Source organism: Stigmatopora nigra, chromosome 18, assembly GCF_051989575.1.
Source record: "Stigmatopora nigra isolate UIUO_SnigA chromosome 18, RoL_Snig_1.1, whole genome shotgun sequence".
In the NCBI taxonomy this organism is placed as follows: domain Eukaryota; kingdom Metazoa; phylum Chordata; class Actinopteri; order Syngnathiformes; family Syngnathidae; genus Stigmatopora; species Stigmatopora nigra.
In genome coordinates, this window is record NC_135525.1 from 8892502 (window position 1) to 8911595 (window position 19094).

A 19094-nucleotide genomic window follows, 5' to 3' on the forward strand; every position below is an offset into this window, starting at 1 on the left:
CCGAGTATTTCCTTTCCTATGATAAGTGCAACAAAATAAAAATAATAAAAGTCAGTAAAAATGATAGTTGCCCAGACCCCCAAAAGGGGCTCCTGACAGTAAGTTTGTTTGAGTGGGCCCAGTCGGAACGTACTATATCAAAAGAATGTGCCAGATGACCACGGAGAAGTCGTTTAATAGGCTGATTACATCTCGGCAGGCTGTAAAAACATACAGTAAATTCACCAAGCCATTATGTTCGTATTAAAGCAAGTTGCTCATAAAATAGCTCAGGTGCCTTTTAAAATGTTTTTTGTCGTCCTTCATCCACTTGGCGACAGCAGTTTAAACTCGCAAAGCATTTTCACCAAATGCGTATTCATAGTGTCAACAGTCACAGTTAGTCAAATCAAGTCAATCGCTCCCAAAGCTGGAATATTTTTAGGATTAAACTTTGTCCCCGGATGAGCCATAGTAGCTAAAAAACACTGGAACAATTGTGCAACATTAAAAAAAGACTGGAAGACTTCCAGTTGAATCATTCTAGACTTCTAAAGCTTCAAGTTGGCTTTGGAAAATGATGCAATTACTCAAAAGCACTGCATATGTACATATGGCTGCTTTTTTTTAAAGCTTAAATTCAGTCATTACTTCAGTTGGTTTTAAATCTAAGTCAAATTGTTACACTTGGGAAGTAAAGCATGAAACAGTGCAGTACAGTTAAAAAAGTACAAACAATCTGGCAACTTAACTGAGCACAAAAAAACTAAAAAAAGTTTTCAGGCAATCACCAAACTTTCTTATGTTTAGTTCATTTTTTCATATCTTTTTGGCTCTATAACATTAGAAATGGAGGAAATATTTTAGGTTTTGAGTCTTTTTGGATTTAGGGATTATTTTTGTGGGTCTACTTACAATGGATATTTTTTTAAAACTTTTGTATGAAGAAGTTAGTTATGGACTTTTGGACCCTACAAACAATGCACTTCTATTTTACTTCTAACATCAATTTTAAACAGCGGATAAAGATTGGAATCTGACTGTGACTTTTACAACATAAATATTTATAAAATTGTAACTACAAGAACTGCTTCAAACACTTCTAAAATCCCTGTTAACGCATTTTTAATGATTAATCTTGCGTCTTATATTCTGACTGGACCAAAACTTTGGCAAATTGCCTCTTACGTCATATCAGTAGTATGTAATTTTTTTCCCAAGACATCACTGCACTTCACTTGAGTAATATGCGCCATTTCACATCTTGTTTTTTCTAATAGAGCCCCAAAAAACTAAACAAAAAAATCCCAGTAAGGTCCTCACCTACTACAGGTGTCTCTCCAAGACCAAGAGGGTCATATTTCTCCCTTTCACGTACTTAAACTAATTTTACGTGTCTTTGCATACACTCCCCAAGTGTATAACAGCAACACAACTGTGAACGCCATAGCGTCCAAAGTCATCCATCTGGGATCCGCAACGTTAAATCAATGAAGCGGCCACCCGGCAGCGCTGACAGCCAAGCGTGAATGGGGTCCCGGTAAAAGCCTGCGGTTTGTCGATTTTCCATCAATAGCTCCGACCTGCCCACAACTCCACACGCTTTCACAGTCTGACTGATATGAGAACCCTAGAACAAGACTGGACACCAATAACAGACAAAAAGATAGGACGCAGATCCAAGTTGGAGTAAAATAAGCATGCACTGTCATAACGATGCTACACCCCCCACCCCAACTCATGCCTAGTAAGGGTTTCCTCTCATCCATCAACAAGTTTGACCCTTAAAACACCCGTAAAACCGGTTTTAGTCAGAACTGGACACCTGTGACTGACAGAGCTTGAAAAGGATGCTCATGCTCATGTTAAAATGTGACGCCAAGAACACATGCACGATTAATGATGCTGATGCTGATGGCCAGCTGCATCACCCCCCCAATGCGTTGCACACCTCTGCAGCATCGACTATTGAGCCATGAGCTCACACACCCCAGCATAGAATGTCTTATTACTCACCTCGGATGGAGTCTCCGTCCGCTCGCGTGTCCCACCGTGTGATTTAACGGCGGAGTGGAGGCTGAGCCGTGGGCGTATCCGCTCGGCTCGGCTCAGGCTTGAATCCACGCAGCCCCCACCGCCGGCATCCATCCATCCAGCGAGCCAGCCAGCGCTGGGGTCGCGTGGCAAACCGCTGCTCTCGCGATAACCCCGCCTCCTCTTTCCTCGGGATGTGCGATTGTCGACATGCCGCCGCCTACCGGGCAGACCGGGGGTGGGGGGGATGTACGCTTAATGCCGGCAGGGGGGTGATGTCATCGCCATGTGAATCGAAATAAAATGACATTCAAAAATAGGGGATGTGTAAACAGCTATTCAAAATTTAAGAGCTTTAAATTTTGATAGGGCATGTAACTATTTTTATATTAGCACGTTATTTTTATTTGTTTATTTATTAACCTTAATGTTATTTTCATATGACGCTTAACAACTTTGACCCTTTTAGTAGGGCACCTATTTCTCGTCATCAACAAAAACTAAATATCAGCATAGATATGTTGTTTGCATTATTAATCATTGTATTTTTGGGATATAATTCGACTTAATGTATACAAAAAACTCGAAAAATAGATATTATTTCCACGTTATTTACTCATTGCATGCCAGTCGTTTAAATGGGGCTATAAACACTGATGTTTTGGTACCATTGACCATTTACCATTAATTTGCCCCCTCCTGGTTTAAATGGACTGGATGTTTAGCACAATTAGTCATATATTTTTTCTAGACGGTTAAAAAAAAATCCTATTTCCTGCATAAAAAAGTCAAGAGGCGTGTGTGTGTGTGTGTTTGTGCCTCCACACACTTTGCCTCACATTCATTGGAGCTGCTGACAGCAACATGCAGAGGACATCTGTCCAACATTTGACACCCGTCGCCCGCCAGCCTTGCTTCGTAGCCCCAGCCTCAACCCCAGAGAGTGAGAGGTCGCACATACCATAATACTTCTCCATTTGGATCGTGTTCCCACCACCATTCGCAAACCTGTCATTTATTAATGTTGTTGATGATCTAGCACAGTTTCCCAACCTTTGTTACAATATATGTAACACTACGTCATTATGAGAAATCACTTTTTGGGGTATATAAATGCAATTGGATCATTATCTACAGCTCTTTCCCCCCACAGGGTTGTTATTAGAAGTTTCGGGGTTCTGGGAAGTTGTGTACCTCCCAAAATGAGATTATAAATAATCATAAATATGTAATTTTAACCAGTATTTAAGTCCCTGTTTGGCTCTGAGCCGAAATTACAATCCCGTAGGGTCCTTTGCAAGGTCGTCAAGAATTTTCAAGGCCATGTAGAAATTATCCACGCCCCCCCAACCCAGTGTTTTATGACCCTCTCCAAATAGAATCTGACATTTAGTGACTTTGAAAACATAGTAGTCCAAAACCTGTTGATAAAAAAATAAAAATTAGAGGTCCCACCATAGTTTTTCACCTTGTAAAGCCACTGCTTTATGACCTCCAAATAGGGACTGATAATAGATTTATGACTTTGAAAACAAATAGTAGAGCAACCGTCTGTAGATGTTCATAGTTTGAATTTTATGGTCTCTTCAGAGCTGTGAAAAGAATTCTCTCAGGACATTTTTGTCCTTTCTTCTAAATTTAATCATCTTATAACTCACAAAAACCCATCATTTAAATCCTGAATCTGTAAATTCTAAAGCAAAAAGTAATTGTCAATGAATTTTTGATTATATTGCACCAAAAAAAACACTAGGAAAAAGTATCACCTTTTCCAAAGAAGACCTTTATTGCATGAGTAAATACTTTTAATAGTGCAGAGTGCTTTGTTTTTTTAATAAAATGAAATTTCACCAGTTTCTCATATTCGTACTTAAGCATAAGTTCACAGTAAAGCTCTTTTTAGTGAAGTGAGGAATATACTTTGTCCTTTTTTTTTTGGACAAGTCATTTTTCATTCCCATGCATAAAACAGCAACTGAAGCTATTCTACTCGAATATGTCTATGCGAATTGTGCTCATAGATCGTCGCTCTCTCCGTCAAAGGGGAGGCCGTCCAGGTCCATGTGGATGTGTGTGTTGTCGTCGTTGCACACCCAGCCGATTGGCGTGCGGTTGAACGAGGGTCGCGAGCGGAGATTGGCCTGTAGAGAGGGCAGAGGATCCAATTCTTCGGGTTCCGCGCCGAGGTCCGGTAGTTCAAAGACCATCAGTTTCGTTCCCTTCTCAATGTCGCCAAAGGGTAATGCCGTCCTGGTACAGAAATATAGAAAATGGTCTATATGAGGAATAAAATGGTCTATATGAGGAATCAAATGGTCTATATGAGGAATCAAATGGTCTATGAGGAATAAAATGGTCTATATGAGGAATACATGGTCTACATGAGGAATATAATGGTCTATAAGAGGAATAACATGGTCTATATGAGGAATTAAATGGTCTATATGTGGAGTAAAATGGTCTATGAGGAATAAAATGGTCTATATAAGGAATAAAATTAGTCAAAATAGGTGTTGTCTAGGTGGCAATTTTACAAGATGAGCATTTCATGTTCAGCCCAGCTCTGATTAATGAGTGAATGTATCCGCTAACAGCTTTGTCCCAATACTTTTGTCCAGCTATTGTCCATTGAATGTCATTGTTGTCCCGCTGCGATTCCTAATGGCAAGTGTCTCTGTTCTCTGCGTCCAACCATTAACGGCATTAGGAGAAGATCAGGGGATCACATTAGGTTTGTGATAATCGCATCTGGGCCGCCGTACATGTTGTCTCAGTGGGAAACCTCATTACTGGCATATTTACACTGCTCAGAAAAGCTGGGCCCAAGAAACTCTTAGCCCAAAATAGACATCTTGTTTGGCTTAGCAATCTCTGACAACATGAACAATGGCATAGAAACGTTCTCCCCGCTCTGCACCTGTTGAAGCTTTTGTATTGAGGAAACTGAAGCCGTCCGGGTCTCGGCATGCTGGCTTTCATGGTTTCTGTGAGCTCCTGGTTGCCCTTCATGGCCCGTTCCCATGGCGACACGTAGGTGCGAACATATTCCCTCCTCTTTCTTTCTTTCTCAGACTCCTTGTCTACCACCTCCGGCACTGCCACTGTGGAAGAGCAATTAGAAAAATGGACTGAGGGAATGTTATTGTCATAAATGGGAGAGAAGTAGCACTCGTTTGTCCTCTTTATTGTTCGACGGTCATTTCGCAAAGCACTGATGATTGGTCTATGGTTCTTTTTCTTGGATGCCTTGGGCTATGAGACGATATCTGATTGGCTCGTTGCTTAAACGATCAATGGATCGATTCAGTCTCGTTATATAAGCCTAATTGTCACATGGCTTACTGAACATTGGAGAAAGCAGAGGATGAAAATGTCCAGATTTACCTTCCTCTTTTGGTACCTCAGGCTTTGGTGGGACAGGTGGAGGTGACATAAGAAGGTTCTGCAGGTTCTGCTGGAGTTCAGAAGAGAACCGTCAGTCTCAAATGCAACAATTTTATTGTAAACAGAGATACTTTAACCCCTCACCATGTTTTGGTTGGTCGTAATAAATTTGTCGACCCGCAGCTGTCTTTTCAGGAACATCTTGGAGCCTCTGTTGTTGAGGAGCGAAAGCTCCTCCAACATCACATCTTTAGGGGTCTTGATCTTGGTGCCCAGGTTCAATTCAGAGGCTTCAGGGTCAGACTCATCATCTGTGGGTCAACATAGAAACAAATGCGACATTTTTAGCTTTTTCCTTACAAATCACCAGAAAAAACTGTTGCGAGCCGTTACTTTATGCTCCAAAATTTGTATAACCGCTAAAAGTTCACTTTGATTTCTTTAATAAGAGACAGCACATGTTAATGAACATATGTAAATAAATATGTAAGATTGTAGCCGAGGGCTAATTGCCATTTCAATCCGTTGTGTAGGTTGAAGATAAACAATGACACATGCTTTGGCTAAATGCACTATTTTTGAAGGGAACTACACAGTCACCTCTAGAGCCAGCCCTTGTTGATGTATTGGATTTTTTGTAGAAAATCTTGCAGTGGAGGAGTAGCTTTTTGTTGGAAGATTTTTTAAACTACAGCGTTTGTATTTTGCGTTTTTAGCTTTCTGTTCAATACTTACAGAGCTTGCAAATGGTTTCAATTGGTCTTAGTGTTGTTTTGCAGCCAACTTTTTAGGCAGTCTGGTATAGTCATTGTATCAAAATATAGTTTGGCTGACTTGGGTGTTAGATTATTGTGGATGTCATGTGATTTAGCGTTCATACTTGGACGCAGGGAAATCCTAGTGCCCACGTTTTGATTCCCTCTCAGAGGGATGTGATTGATTTGTACACTTCCGATAAACCGTGGCGTGGGCATCGCAATTCTGCAAGAGTCGTTAGTCGGGGGGGGGGGGGGGGGCATCTTACATCAGACCATTGCAAGTGGGTGTCTGTTGACTGTATGTGTGTGTGTGAATGAGAGAAAGAAAGAATAATTGAGGCTGCTGAGCAAAGTAAACTCTCCCGTGGGGATATTGATTTGAGCGTTAATTCGGAATAATGTGAAACCGGGCCTGGGCTGCTGACTGTGAGGAAAATGGACTGATGGCCGAAGGGGAATCGCAGTCAGGCGGACAGGAGGGAGGTGAGGCTGCCCCGGGGGAGGGAGATAAAGGCTGGACAGTGACAAGAGATGATGGATGGATGAGTGGGCATTAACTGTAGCAAAATACGGGGATAAAGTAGGATAAGCCGCCGCGTGGGCGAAAACAGACAAATGTCATGTCGGTGCAGATGTGACGAATATAAGAAGACCCCAAGTGACAGCAGGTTGCAAACTTGATGAAGGCAAAAAGGGGAATTTTTGGGGGGACAAAATTGTAAATGAGAATATCCTGTTTGAATAACTTGTATTGTTTGTAGTATTGGTTGTTTTTTGGGAGTCGTTGTGTGTATTTTACCATTTTGGCTGATGTTGGTGAAGTCTGTGATGATTTTGTTGGATTTCTTCCTCTTGTCCGTGAAGGCAGTAGTTGTCAGCGACATGGCTGAGTGCACACAAAAAAACACATGTTGAATTTAAAGTCTCTAACCTTGCTGTTTGTCTCCAGCGCACTCATTTATCGTCCTCCTAAGAACTAAACGCATTTAGAGACGAGCATTTAGAGCAATTACGGAGACATGCAGGGAAGTAAATACTGGCTTTGACTCCTTTGGATGCCAATTTGTCACTGGTAAACAGTTAAGTAGTAAGACTTGTTAAAAATAAATAACTTCAAACTTTCACTAAATATAGTAACATGGAAGATTGTTTTTACTTCAGTAATTAGTGATGATTTCGAATTGGAAGTATTTATAGAAATACTTTTGTAAAATGTGTGTAAGATAAAAAGTACATAAATGTGGCCCGCGGGCCGTAGTTTGCCCATATCTTGTGTAATATGACAAGTACACATTATACTGTATTTAAGCTTCTTGTGTGGGCCATATTTACTGATATTTTCAATATATGGTGTTAGTCTGTAAAAACTGGGCAGGAGTTGGACTTTCTTGATTTACAGCAAGGAATATTTGCCATTATGATTGTCTCATGCTTTTTTTTTTTTGCTCTACCGAGGATTTCTGGCTGCGGGCTGATGATGACAGAATTAGCAACACGACTTGGTGTGACTAGCAGTGAAATGTGATCCAATTAAAAGCGGCATGTAGCTACAACATTATAAAAGGCGAGCCGGTTGTCGACCATGAAGTTGCAAGACGGCCACCGGCTTGTTGCCAGGGCCGCCATGATTGCGTTAAGGACGTTGATTGCGAGAGTCGCGTGGCAGACAGACCCTCCCTTTAGAGATGCTCATTCCCCAGCCGAAGCCTGACGTAGGCTGCCAATGCGTTGCGGGTCAAAAGCAATTACGTAAGGCAGGAGGTGAGTCCCTGTTAGCGGCGGAAGGGGCTGATCCTGGGGGAGGGTGCTTAATGTAATTGCTTTTCATCCTCTGTAACTGAAGTCATATTCAAAGGCTGCAATTCAGCTATGTACTGCGTTTGTGGAAAAAGCCAAGGCTAGATTCAATGTTTTCATGTGCTTTTCTGGAATATCGTCTAGTCGCTGAGAGGCAATGAGCGACTGGAGGTCTTGTTACCACTTAACACCCGCACTAACCTGCCAGTTTTAGCTCCGAGATAAATCTCAGAAGGGGACAGCTGAGGAGGAAGGCGGGGGTGACATAAAGTCAGCACATTCCCATATCAACACACATCCGATGGAGCTAGATTGCAGACTATACCAAGATTATAAGAATTGCATCAGAACGGGTCACTGTTCACCTAAGACTAGAGTTTTAAACTTATTTTTTTCTTAGGGTGGCCACATTGTGTTTTTTCAAGTCTGCCAAAATTAGTTAACTCGTGAATTGACAGCTTTTCCAATTGTTGATCAATTATTTATAGACATTCCCTTCACTTATAGTCAAAATATTTAAGTACCCATAAGTCGTAAGGCTTGTTTTTTTTAGCTTTTGGGATGGAAATCCCTCAGTATTTTGTATTGTTTTGTATTTTGACGCTTTTGATAAGATATACTTAAGCACTTTGTAATATATTGAGAACTAAAGATTGATGGATAATTTAGTTTAACTGTTATTGCTTAACAATAATAATCAGACTGCCACTTTTAAACAAATGAGGGAATATGAAACACATTTTTTGGGGTTGATTGGCTAAAGTTTGGGCGCCCTTGGCCTTTCATGTTTTCAGACAATCTAGAATATAATTTTCTGACTGTCACAAGCCAGAAATGCAAATTATTATCAGAATTCACATTCCCAAAAATATTGCAAATTCTTTTCCCTATTGGAAAGCCTCTTTAATCATGAATACATGCATATATTTCCTAACTCAAACTCAAAATACAAACGCTAAGGTTGTCTTCAGCGAGGCCTTGCCAAAATCTGCTGACGACACAAATCAAATGCATCCGACTGTAAACAAGTCCTTGAACCTAAACTGGCTCTTGAATTATTTAACAGCTCCAATTGCATCAGTGCCAGATCATTCACCACGCAAGAGCTCTCAAGGCCTCTCGGTACCCAACCCGTATACTCATCTTACCTAAAAACTCAGGTGTACACCACAAGTCTTTCCACTCCTGCACTGTTCGCGCAGGAGAGTAATTCTTCCCGCTGGCAGATCTGCTTTTTGTACCGTCCGCCGACCTTCTACTTCGTCACTGAACAGAGTGAAACCTTATCAGAGGGGTTGCTCCTGTACTGTGGACATGTGTCCTCCTGTGGAGGGTGTCAAATAAGGGCGGGATGTGGTGGGTGTGCTTTTTCAAGTTCAAAATCGGGTAACTAATGATGCCTAAGGTAGACTGATCAATGTTGAAGGCAACTTAAACGAGAGCCCATCAGATACAAGCAAAATGAAGGATTATCTTTTTGAAGCTCCTCTATCTTTTTTAAATTACATTTTAATGTTTCTTAATACATTCCGCTTTACTTGACTTTGTTATTTATACTTTTTATTTTAATGATGAGTGATGAGTATGTTAATACTTCAGTCCTACTTTTCGGTTTATGTTTCATATGTACTGTTAACGGATGCACTTTTTTATTTGTATCATATCTTGTGCAGACCCGGCCCATCTGTCAAATCTTTAAAGTCAATGTGGCCCTTGGGCCGAAAAGTTTGCCCACCGCTGGACTAATATATACTTTAAGAAGATTGTTCTAGGTTTGAGGCCTACAAATGTACTGCAACCCAATTTGAAAATTCTTGGCGGTCCACCCAAAACTTTGAAACGCCTCATTAATGTTTATTTTCGTACACGAAACCATTAAACGATCAATGGGAAGGGAAAATGGTTGCGTGAGGACTGAGGCTTTTCGGCCAGCATACGTAGGGACAAAATGAACTCCTCCTCCTCCTCCTCGTGCTCTCAATCACACCGTGAAAAAGCCATCGGAATTAAGAGTTTAACACCGTGCCAAATAGCCGCAGATTAACGGCTCCAAATATAGTTGAAATGGCCGATTGCGGGAGAGCTAGCGAGCCGTGAATTAATAAAATAGACAGGTTCCAGAATTTGTTCTCAAAATAACCCATTTTAAATGTAACCCAAGTGCGAAAAATAACAAAAATGTCTACAGCCCAAAATATAAACATGAATTTAAGTCGCTTCTGTCTTCTAGGCATGCCTTAATTATTATGTAAATAATTTTATAGGTTATTTATTATTTTTCTGTCATTATAAATATGTATGCCAGATTATGATAGCCATACAAATGTCCCACCAAGTATTATTATATTGTAATGGTCAATCAAAGTTTTTCCTGCACTATTAGATGAAAATACTGTATTTAACGTTAGTAGAATTGAGTTGAAGAACATCCAAACGATCTCACACTGTCCCCATGTGGTGAAGATAAGAAAGAACATCTAAGGCCCAAATTATGGGCCGTGAGATCCAACTAAAACACTGATTTTAAATGATATGCCGCTTTTAGAGAGTGAGGGGAAAAATCTGAGAATTATTGCTAACATGAATATGAAAGTGGGCAATGACGTAGATGACACAGGAAGAAAGAGAATGACAGCCCAGATGAGTCATGTCTATTTTTATTTAGCCTCATCGCTTGATGGAAAAGAATCAAAAAAAAAAAAGCAATGTTACCGGCCTGTCGTTCCACATAGATGTCATCAGTGCTCTTTTTCAATCTGTGTGTGATATCTTGGAAAAGAACACTTTATAAAACTAGATGTGAATAACCTCATACTTTCGGGGTAAATCATGTTCAGCTATACAAAAACATTCAAAATTCATATTCTTAATGGTCCCAAAGCAGTCACTCACTATATTGCCTATTGCACTGCATGATTGACTTAAATCATAAGTCAGTTGTCTTGTATTACTTTTGCACCTTCTTCAGTACCGTCATCAACATATTTTACTCCTCGTCTTAGTGTACTGGCAATTCGACAGCCTTGAGTACACAACAACAACAACAAAAAACATAAAAACGAAATTGAACAGTCTGTTTATAATAGAGGTTTTATGAATGCAAATAGGCAGAACTTGTCAAGCCACTTAGTACAAGTACAAGTCTAGTCTTACATCAATTTTGTCCAATCTTAGGTTTGACATGACTCAAGTCTGTAGTCTTTCACCAAAAAAACACACTCTACACTATTTTATAATATTTTAAAGAGGAAAAATGTCAATGTAACGTGCGTTTAAATCATTATAACACAATGTGCAAAAGGTTGAGCTAACTGCTTCTAATTGGATTGCTTTTACAACAAGAAATTCATCAACCTACAATGGATCTCATATTTTAGCCACTTTCTGAACCCCTACAATCTTTTTATACACATTCTATACTCTTGAGTCAACATCGTTCCACTCCCTTTCTAATTTATAAACTTTTAATCTCTCTCTGGTACATTTACTAAACCGTCCCATTGCCTTTACGTCTGTAGATGTGTGTAACAATGTTACCAAAACTTAAAAACACATGGACTTTGTAATTAAATGCTGTATATTTACTCCAGAGTAGGATATTCTATCCTTAATGTGCAGTGGACCCGGGTCGCCACATGCTAGGCTGTAGTCCAATGTTGGAGGTGCTGAATCGTGGTCTAGGAACCCTGCTGTACTGGCTACCAGTGGATACCTGTGGGCTGGTCCCAGTGGTTCTGAGTGGGCTAAGATCTGGGACACTTTTGAACTGCCTGTCAGCTTGTTGAGGCTGGAGATGGGAAAACATGGCGGGTTGGACTGTATTTGTAGGTGAGGTGAAGGTGGGGAGCTGAGGAAGAGGAGCTGTGGGGGCAGGTGGTATCGGAGGGGAGAAAGGCCCAGGGGACCACTGAGATTGGTAGGCAGCGGGAGATATTTGGGGATGGTAGGCTGCTTGAGGTGGTGGAGAGGTGATGTCAGAACGCCAAAGTGGTTCTCCGAGTGTGGTGGCGGATCGAGGCACGATGGCTTTGACGGTGGGGCTGGTGGTTGTTGGAGGTGGCGTAGAGAAGCGTTTGACCTCGTAAACTCTCGCCGTTTTCTGAGGACCACCTTGCTGTTGGCCCGGGGAGGCGTCTTGTCGACCGTTATAGGTGAACAGAGATGAGTTGAGCTGGTAAGGTTGGTGGTTCATAACATCCACCTGCTTTTTGATGGCTTTCTTTCCTTTTGATGCAACTGGTCCAGACTTGGATATCTCGGCTTTTTTCTGGGCTTTGGGAGGGCACGAGGGTGACAGGAGTGGATTGTAGCTGATTGGTGGAGGGGCACGGATGTTGGAAGAGTACTTCCAGGTTGCGGGGAGGGATGGAGTGGGGGAAGGCTCCCTGCTATGGGAAGGAGAGAACAGTCCTGGAGCGGTGGAGGGACTCCGTTCGACCACATAACGGTCCATTCGGTTCTGTCTACGGGCAAATAGTTGACCCCCTTTTCCTGCCAGCTGAGGCATTGGAGTGCTATGTGGTTTCGGGGCCACTGGTGGTGGCCTTGAAACTCGCTGAGCCTGCATGAAGTTGCAGGCCTCAGCTCCAAGGCGTAACCAATCTTCTTCAGGGCCGGACTCGTGGCCTGCTTCGTTATTTGGTACAAGGTCAGACCCCGTGGCGGTGGATCTCGCAAAGCGATCGTCCATGTTCTGGACCATGGACATCAAGGAGGGGTTTGGAGACACATCTTTACTGCGGATGGCGCTGAACATTGGTTTCTTGGCGCCGCGACCGCGAGCATCGTGCAGGATGCCGGTGCGAGCGGCGGGCACGGAGATTCGCTGCTCGCGAGAACCTAATGGATCTGAGGTCCAGGTTTGAGGGTTGGTGGGTTTGGGATCTTGATTTGGGGGAAGGGTTGAAACCTGGGACATGGGAGACATCCCTGGAGATGTTGGTGGGTTAAAGGGTTGAGGGGAGTAAAATGGCTGAGGTGGGGAGAAGGATTGAGCAGATTGGGCTGGTGCTGGGTGAGGAGTGACTGGAATGGAAGGGTACATTGGAGAAGGGGGTGTAAAGGCTGAGGAGCTGACCAAAGGGGCGACGCCATTGTTCCGAGGTGGGATATAAAGAGAAGTGGTAGACACGGCTCTCCTTCCATCAGCAGCTGGATAGTGATTAGGCGCGATTGTGACCATTGAGACAGCCGCTGCCGGTTTGGGTTGGGGAGGTCGGAACATTACGGAGGTCACCGATGAGCAGGGCGCCAATGGCCCGGGAGTGAAGGGACGGGCTGTACGATTCAGAGCAGCCGGACTTAAATGGTTATCCATGTTTGGATTTGGGCTGTGATTGAAATGTGGTGGTCCAGTTTGATTATTTAGTGGTGGTGTCAGAGGAGGTGGGCTTAGGGTAACACTAGCCCGGCTTATAGAAACTGGACCACCATTGAGAAGAGGTACATTCAAAGCGCAAGATGGTGGATCCGGTTGCTTCATGGTCTCCAAGTCGAACACCTCCAAACTTGGAATTTGACTGACAGGAGCCTCAAAGCTTGTGTTGTTAACCCCTGGGCTGTTATTGGTTGATGTTTGTGCGCTGGGTGGGCAGGCAGCGCTTCTTCTGTCCAGCAGGTCTAAGTAACCGCTATCCCACGTGGGGTCAAACGAGGATGAAAAACCTTCTTCGTCAACTTCGGAGCTCTGAATGGAGCTCCCTCCTTCCTCCTCCGTCTCCCCCTCGGTGCTTTCTCCGCCTTGGTCAACCTCGGCTTTGCCGAAGCAGGTTAATGTGTACTTCTTGGCTCTCTGTCGACGCTTCTTGAACATGAGCACCCCTTTGGAGTTTGGGTTGGGTGCGTCAGTCAGCAATGAAGCGATGGAACGGCATTTGGTGCGAGCTTCCTTCACTTGCTTCTCCACCAAACTCTCGCCACGTTGTAGCTCTGCACGAAAGAAAAACATAACATTGTATACTTTGTACAATGTTAAAACATATTTTTTTTTACTAGTACCAGAGGGGGGATTCAGTTCTTGTACTTTGACAAGGGTATTCTACATATGTAGGTATCAGTCTCTAAGTATCAGACTCTGAGGGCCAGCTGCAGCAAAATGGTCTGGCTTGATTTGTTGACTATGTTGACAGTGAAGATTAGTAGTGACGGACGGTTGTAAGTATTATGGGTTTATGGTTAAGAATTCCCAAAGCACTCCAATGATGGGTTATGCACTCCGGGGTGGTTAGGTCAGTTTCTATTCTATACACACATGTAGTTTGAACCCCTTTGAGTCAAATGCTATTTACAACTGTGACAACCTTTATTTTGCAAGTATTACACACAAACTAGTGCGTTGACTAGATAAATCACCCTAAAAATATTTTTGCTGGACAATACAAAACTGCTTCTTATTTTTATGGAACCACTTAAATATAGACTCATACCTAGGGACCATGTGGAGTTTTAAACAAGCATACAATGTTTTTGGAATGTGGGAGAAAACCAGAATACCTGGAGAAAACCCATACAAGCAAATATGTGTGAACATGCAAACTTCACACAGTGAGGACTAACCTGGGATCGAACCCTCGACCCCAAAACTGTGAGGCAGACGCACTGTTTTTTCTCAATGCTAGATATTATGTTATTTCTTTTTTTAACATTAACAAAATAATACAACATTCTAAATTCACTCATTCAATATAAGAGTCTGAAGATTTTGGGGCTGATCATCCTAAATGTATTAAATAAAATGGTGCAAAATTTGAAAACAAGTTTAAAAAATAAAAAAAAAAAGTTATGAATATTATAGACAATTTTTGATTCCATAATTACAGTACACAGACAATAGATGAATTCTTATCTTACCTTTGTGTCGGCTTATGTGTCCACCTGCTGAATGAGATGTTGGGCCCCTCATCTTTCAAGACCAATTTTATACACGAGTGTGTTTAAGCACCCCCAGGACCCTTTTCCTCACACACGCAAAAACACACACATACACACGCCCTCTGTTTCCCTCGAGCACTCAGTGGCTGCTACTTCTCTGTCGGTGTTAAAGACCTTTTGTTGTCTGTGTCCCGCCGCCCAAAGTGACGCATTATGTCAAACCACTATTCCTGTCTGCCTTACCCGCATTGAACACCTGTCGCTTTCACACACATTCAGGAGACCCCCTCGCCAGGAAATATTTAGAGTGGTGTCATCATTGGGCCTCAGTACATAATTCCTATTTGTACTATATACAGTACATTAAGAAATGTGGGATACATTTTTTTTGTTGCTTGACCAATTAACAAGTGTTATATTAAAAGATCACTTTTCCTATTTTTCTTACGTTTAATATAGTGTATAAGATACTAATTCACAATATTACAATTGATGTCTTATAATTGTTATTCAGCAAGTTCTCCAGCCATCAGAATGTCCCTGAATGCCTCATGAGAAATTTCCCCCTTGCTAATTTCATATATACTTTTAAACCCTCAACCTAAGTCCAAACCCGATTTTTCACATCATACTTACTGGCTTGCCGAGCTTTATCCATGTAGGTGGTGGCGAGCTCATCACTCATTGGGCCCTGTTGAGGTCCCACCATGGGCACCAGTTGACTACTAGAACCCAACATCATGGCTTCCTTGGCCCGCTCGGGAGACACTAGTGGCGGGTAGATGCAAGCCCCTGCATCCTGGAAGCCGCTGTCCCCTTCACCCTCGGTCTCAACTAAGGCTCGCTCGGGGGTCGGGGTGAGCGAGTGCGCTGGGGTTGCCCAACCCAGTTGAGGGGGCTGGTAGACGAAGTCCTTGTGTGGGACGCCATGCCACTGTCCTCCCACTGGTCCTCCCAGTACGTCATTGGCACTCTCATAACTTCAAGACAGAGAAAAACTATAGATTATACATTCATTCAAGTGTTATAGGGGGTGCCGGAGCCTATCCCAGCTAACTTTAGGCAGTAGTTGAGGTAATCCCTGAATCTCCCTTGGTCAGCAGATTTACCAGACAGAAATTTCCCTTACCCACTCATCTCAGATGTCTCCTCCTCCTCATGGTTATCATAGCGTGCTGGTGAGCGAGCGTGAGGAGACGTTCGCCGTTGGCGGCGCTGGCCCTGCGAGCGTGTGTCGGCATCGCTGTCCGTCTCGCCATAGTAGGCCTCGCTGTCCGGCGGCGAGGTGATCCCGTTAGGGTCAACGGAGGTCACCGAGAGAAGTGGAGGTGAGCACCGAGCCGGGTGCAAAGGAGACCGTTTGACCTTCAGGTGTAGCATGGAATTCTGAGCATCAATGAGGCTCATAGCTTGGGCGTGGCTGAGATCGATGCAAGAATGGTCGCCGATGGCAACTAGCTCATCTTGCTCTTTTAGCCCTGCCCTGCAGGCTTTGCTGCGCCGGCGTACCTGTGCAACAAAAAATATTACATTACCGTGTTTTGGTTCTAGTGTTTTGGTTCAAGTGTTTTGTAAACTCCCCCACTTCACCACAGCGGGATCCGAAACAGATACCCAAGCCCCTTCATCTATCTTCTCTCAATAGCAGCCCTACTGATGACCTTAACCCCACCTCCCGCATAACATGGAATTCATCTTGTCATTAATGCTTTTTCAAATTTATGACCTTGCAACAGAATACCTCAAAGTCTGCAAGTGTGTGCATACACATTTCTACTCTTTATCTCGCCACCCATACTCTTATCCAATAAGTGGAATGATGAGAATGTTCCCAGTATTTTGTCTTTATCACTATTGAAGACATGTGCAAGGACAACATCCTCCAAAACATTTTCAAAGCATAATATGTACACATTAATAGTGGTATCCCTATCTAATATGCAGTATTCATATTGGTGCTCTCTCTATATATTTTTTTAAGTATTGGACCCTTTCCGATTTTGACACAAAATTGGAATGTGTCTTTTCAGTATATATAGTCATATTTTTGGAATACTTTGCATTAGAAAATAACATTGCATTTCAAATATGAGTTGCCATTTACTGGTCACATTACTTTTTACAGTTTTCCTACTGGTTTAAAAACACAAAATAAAATAAAAACATAGTTTGACAAAATAACAGTGTAAACAAATTCCATTCCATTGACAATAGCAGAGACATTAAAACCATACAGCACATGTAAGTATAATGAAAGAGATAGTTGAACAGCTGCAACACCCGTCTAAACTAAAGCGAGGGCGTTCCATGTCATCATTCACAATACATTACCCAGAACACAACTTTTATCATAGTAATTTGAAAAAAAACAAATGGCAACATGAGAAATTAGGCAAAATACTATAAAATGTGTGCCCATATGAATGTTGTCTCTTTTATCTTTATATTTGAACAGGAGGTGTTTTTCCATGACTGGCTTCCAAGTCCTCTTAAAGAGGTTATTCTTATCCTGCAGCTCTTTGCCCCACCACAAGGCTTATCTGAGGTATGTCCACCCCCCCCCACCCCCCCCAAAAAAACACACACACACACACACACACACTAACAGCTGGATGCACACACACACTTATCTTTTTGCATCTTTAGGTGGGAGCAAGGTTACAATCCAAATCATCTTGATTGAATTTGAATACTAGTTAAACATCATTTTCAGACTTAACATGAATATAAATAGTGACATAAAATCCTAGACACCTTATTTCTCTAAGGTCAATGGCTTCTCTGTGCCTTAGTTTGAAACTCCATATCCAATGTCTTCACACTGTTTTGTGACCCATATAACCAGATATGAAATGTGCAGGGGCACAGCGGGCATTTTTAATAGGATGGCTAGGAGGCACTCTTAATTATTCATTTTTTTTCAGGGTCTTATGCAAATAAGCACTAATAGCACAGTCTCTTGAGTCCCTGTTGAATTGAGAGTGGGTCTATACAGGGCATCAGATTGAGGACAATTTCTATTTTGACTCGTTGAGTGTGACTTAAATGACAAATAAACACCCACAATCAGAAAATATATTGAAAAATCCATGGGCTCAAAAGTCATATTTATGTGTTGGACTTACTATTTACTGCATCACAATATTGAAATAAAAACTTAAAAGAAAAGTGTTTACAGAGATGCTGAAACACAAATGGTGGTGCAATTTATGTAGACAGATAAAACACGAATAATTTTGTCCCCTGCTAAGAATGACAAATAGAGGACACACCCTTTGGAAGAATGCCTAATAGAGATACATTTCGTATTGTTGAAATATATTGAAAAACAAAAAATACACTTCAATGCTCACTAATAATTACATATGGAGAACAGCCTGAATTCCAACTTTTGTTTGGCTTCAAATTTGATTCATATTATAAAATGCATTTCTAAGAATCACATTCATGTTTTATGATTGGATTGTAACAGTAGGTTAAAATAACTTGAGTGTATACATAGTATTTGACTCACGCCATCTGAAACTCCATATCAAAACGCACAAGGATATTAATGACCACCATCTTAAATCGTCAATCTAAGATGGACACCGTTGTCGTACCTTTGCCACTTGTAGAGGTTTCTGCTGCTCTTTTCCTCCCTGGAGCCTGAACCCCCATGGAGAACCACCAGAGAGGGAGACCACAATCTCCTCTGCTACCATCTCTTCTCCGGGCCTTCTTCAACGGTATGTGTGTTTATGTATGTTGAGGGTCTTCGTTTCCTCACACTTGTTTTCAATGCAACACGGCCCGAGTGAGGTGGAAGGACAGACGTGGGGGTCTGGCAGGCTTGCATCTGTTAAGACTGGAATGCTGTGTTGGAGGGCGGGCACTTAGGTGATGTGTGTGTGTGTACGTGGGTGCCTTCATCATTCCCCTCTATTCAACACATGCCATGTCACTCTCTAATGGGACGCTTGCTGATATACCATCCCGAAATAGTAACACACAAGCACACACACATATGCAGTCACTTCAATGGGAGGGGGCTCAGCTGAGGAGAGCAAAAGGAAGCACAGGTGGCAGTGGTGGGTGCGTAGGTATTTATGTTAAGAATTTTACTGCGATTGTAGTTCAGATATGGAAGATATATGTGTATATGTATCTCTATAGGTGTGGGCGTGGGTGTGGGCGTGGGTGCGGTCGTGGGTGTGGTCGTGGGTGTGGTCGTGGGTGTGGTCGTGGGTGTGGTCGTGGGTGCGGTCGTGGGTGCGGTCGTGGGTGTGGTCG

The 19094-nt window shown here is 42.4% G+C and overlaps 3 protein-coding genes across 6 annotated transcripts in view; all 3 read right to left on the reverse strand.

The window, feature by feature from the left end:
- The window catches only part of usp54b (ubiquitin specific peptidase 54b), a 28870-nt gene extending 26716 nt beyond the window's left edge, over nucleotides 1-2154 (reverse strand). For 2 of the 3 annotated variants that reach the window (XR_013329570.1, XM_077738390.1), the window contains exon 1: nucleotides 1996-2149. The gene's annotated coding sequence lies outside the window, so the exon portion shown is untranslated. Of the gene's footprint in view, nucleotides 1-1995 lie in introns of all 3 variants that reach the window. The other variant, XM_077738391.1, reaches the window with a different exon arrangement.
- Nucleotides 2155-3775: 1621 nt separating this feature from the next.
- On the reverse strand, nucleotides 3776-9247 carry myoz1b (myozenin 1b). 2 transcript variants are annotated; one of them, XM_077739089.1, is made up of 6 exons: nucleotides 9101-9247; nucleotides 6955-7041; nucleotides 5542-5708; nucleotides 5398-5464; nucleotides 4931-5114; nucleotides 3776-4263 (listed from the first exon to the last, which is right to left on the reverse strand). In XM_077739089.1, exons 2-6 carry the CDS (start codon nucleotides 7037-7039, stop codon nucleotides 4029-4031), a joined length of 738 nt encoding a protein of 245 aa, XP_077595215.1. In that variant the 5' UTR covers nucleotides 7040-7041; nucleotides 9101-9247; the 3' UTR covers nucleotides 3776-4028. The 2 variants fall into 2 exon arrangements, with proteins under 2 accessions (XP_077595215.1, XP_077595214.1); XM_077739088.1 differs by having other exon boundaries at nucleotides 5398-5467.
- A 1341-nt stretch (nucleotides 9248-10588) lies between these two features.
- Nucleotides 10589-18746, reverse strand: synpo2lb (synaptopodin 2-like b). The gene is made up of 4 exons (XM_077738392.1): nucleotides 18425-18746; nucleotides 15952-16331; nucleotides 15459-15802; nucleotides 10589-13880 (listed from the first exon to the last, which is right to left on the reverse strand). Exons 1-4 carry the CDS (start codon nucleotides 18524-18526, stop codon nucleotides 11560-11562), a joined length of 3147 nt encoding a protein of 1048 aa, XP_077594518.1. The 5' UTR covers nucleotides 18527-18746; the 3' UTR covers nucleotides 10589-11559.
- Between the last annotated feature and the right edge of the window lie 348 nt (nucleotides 18747-19094).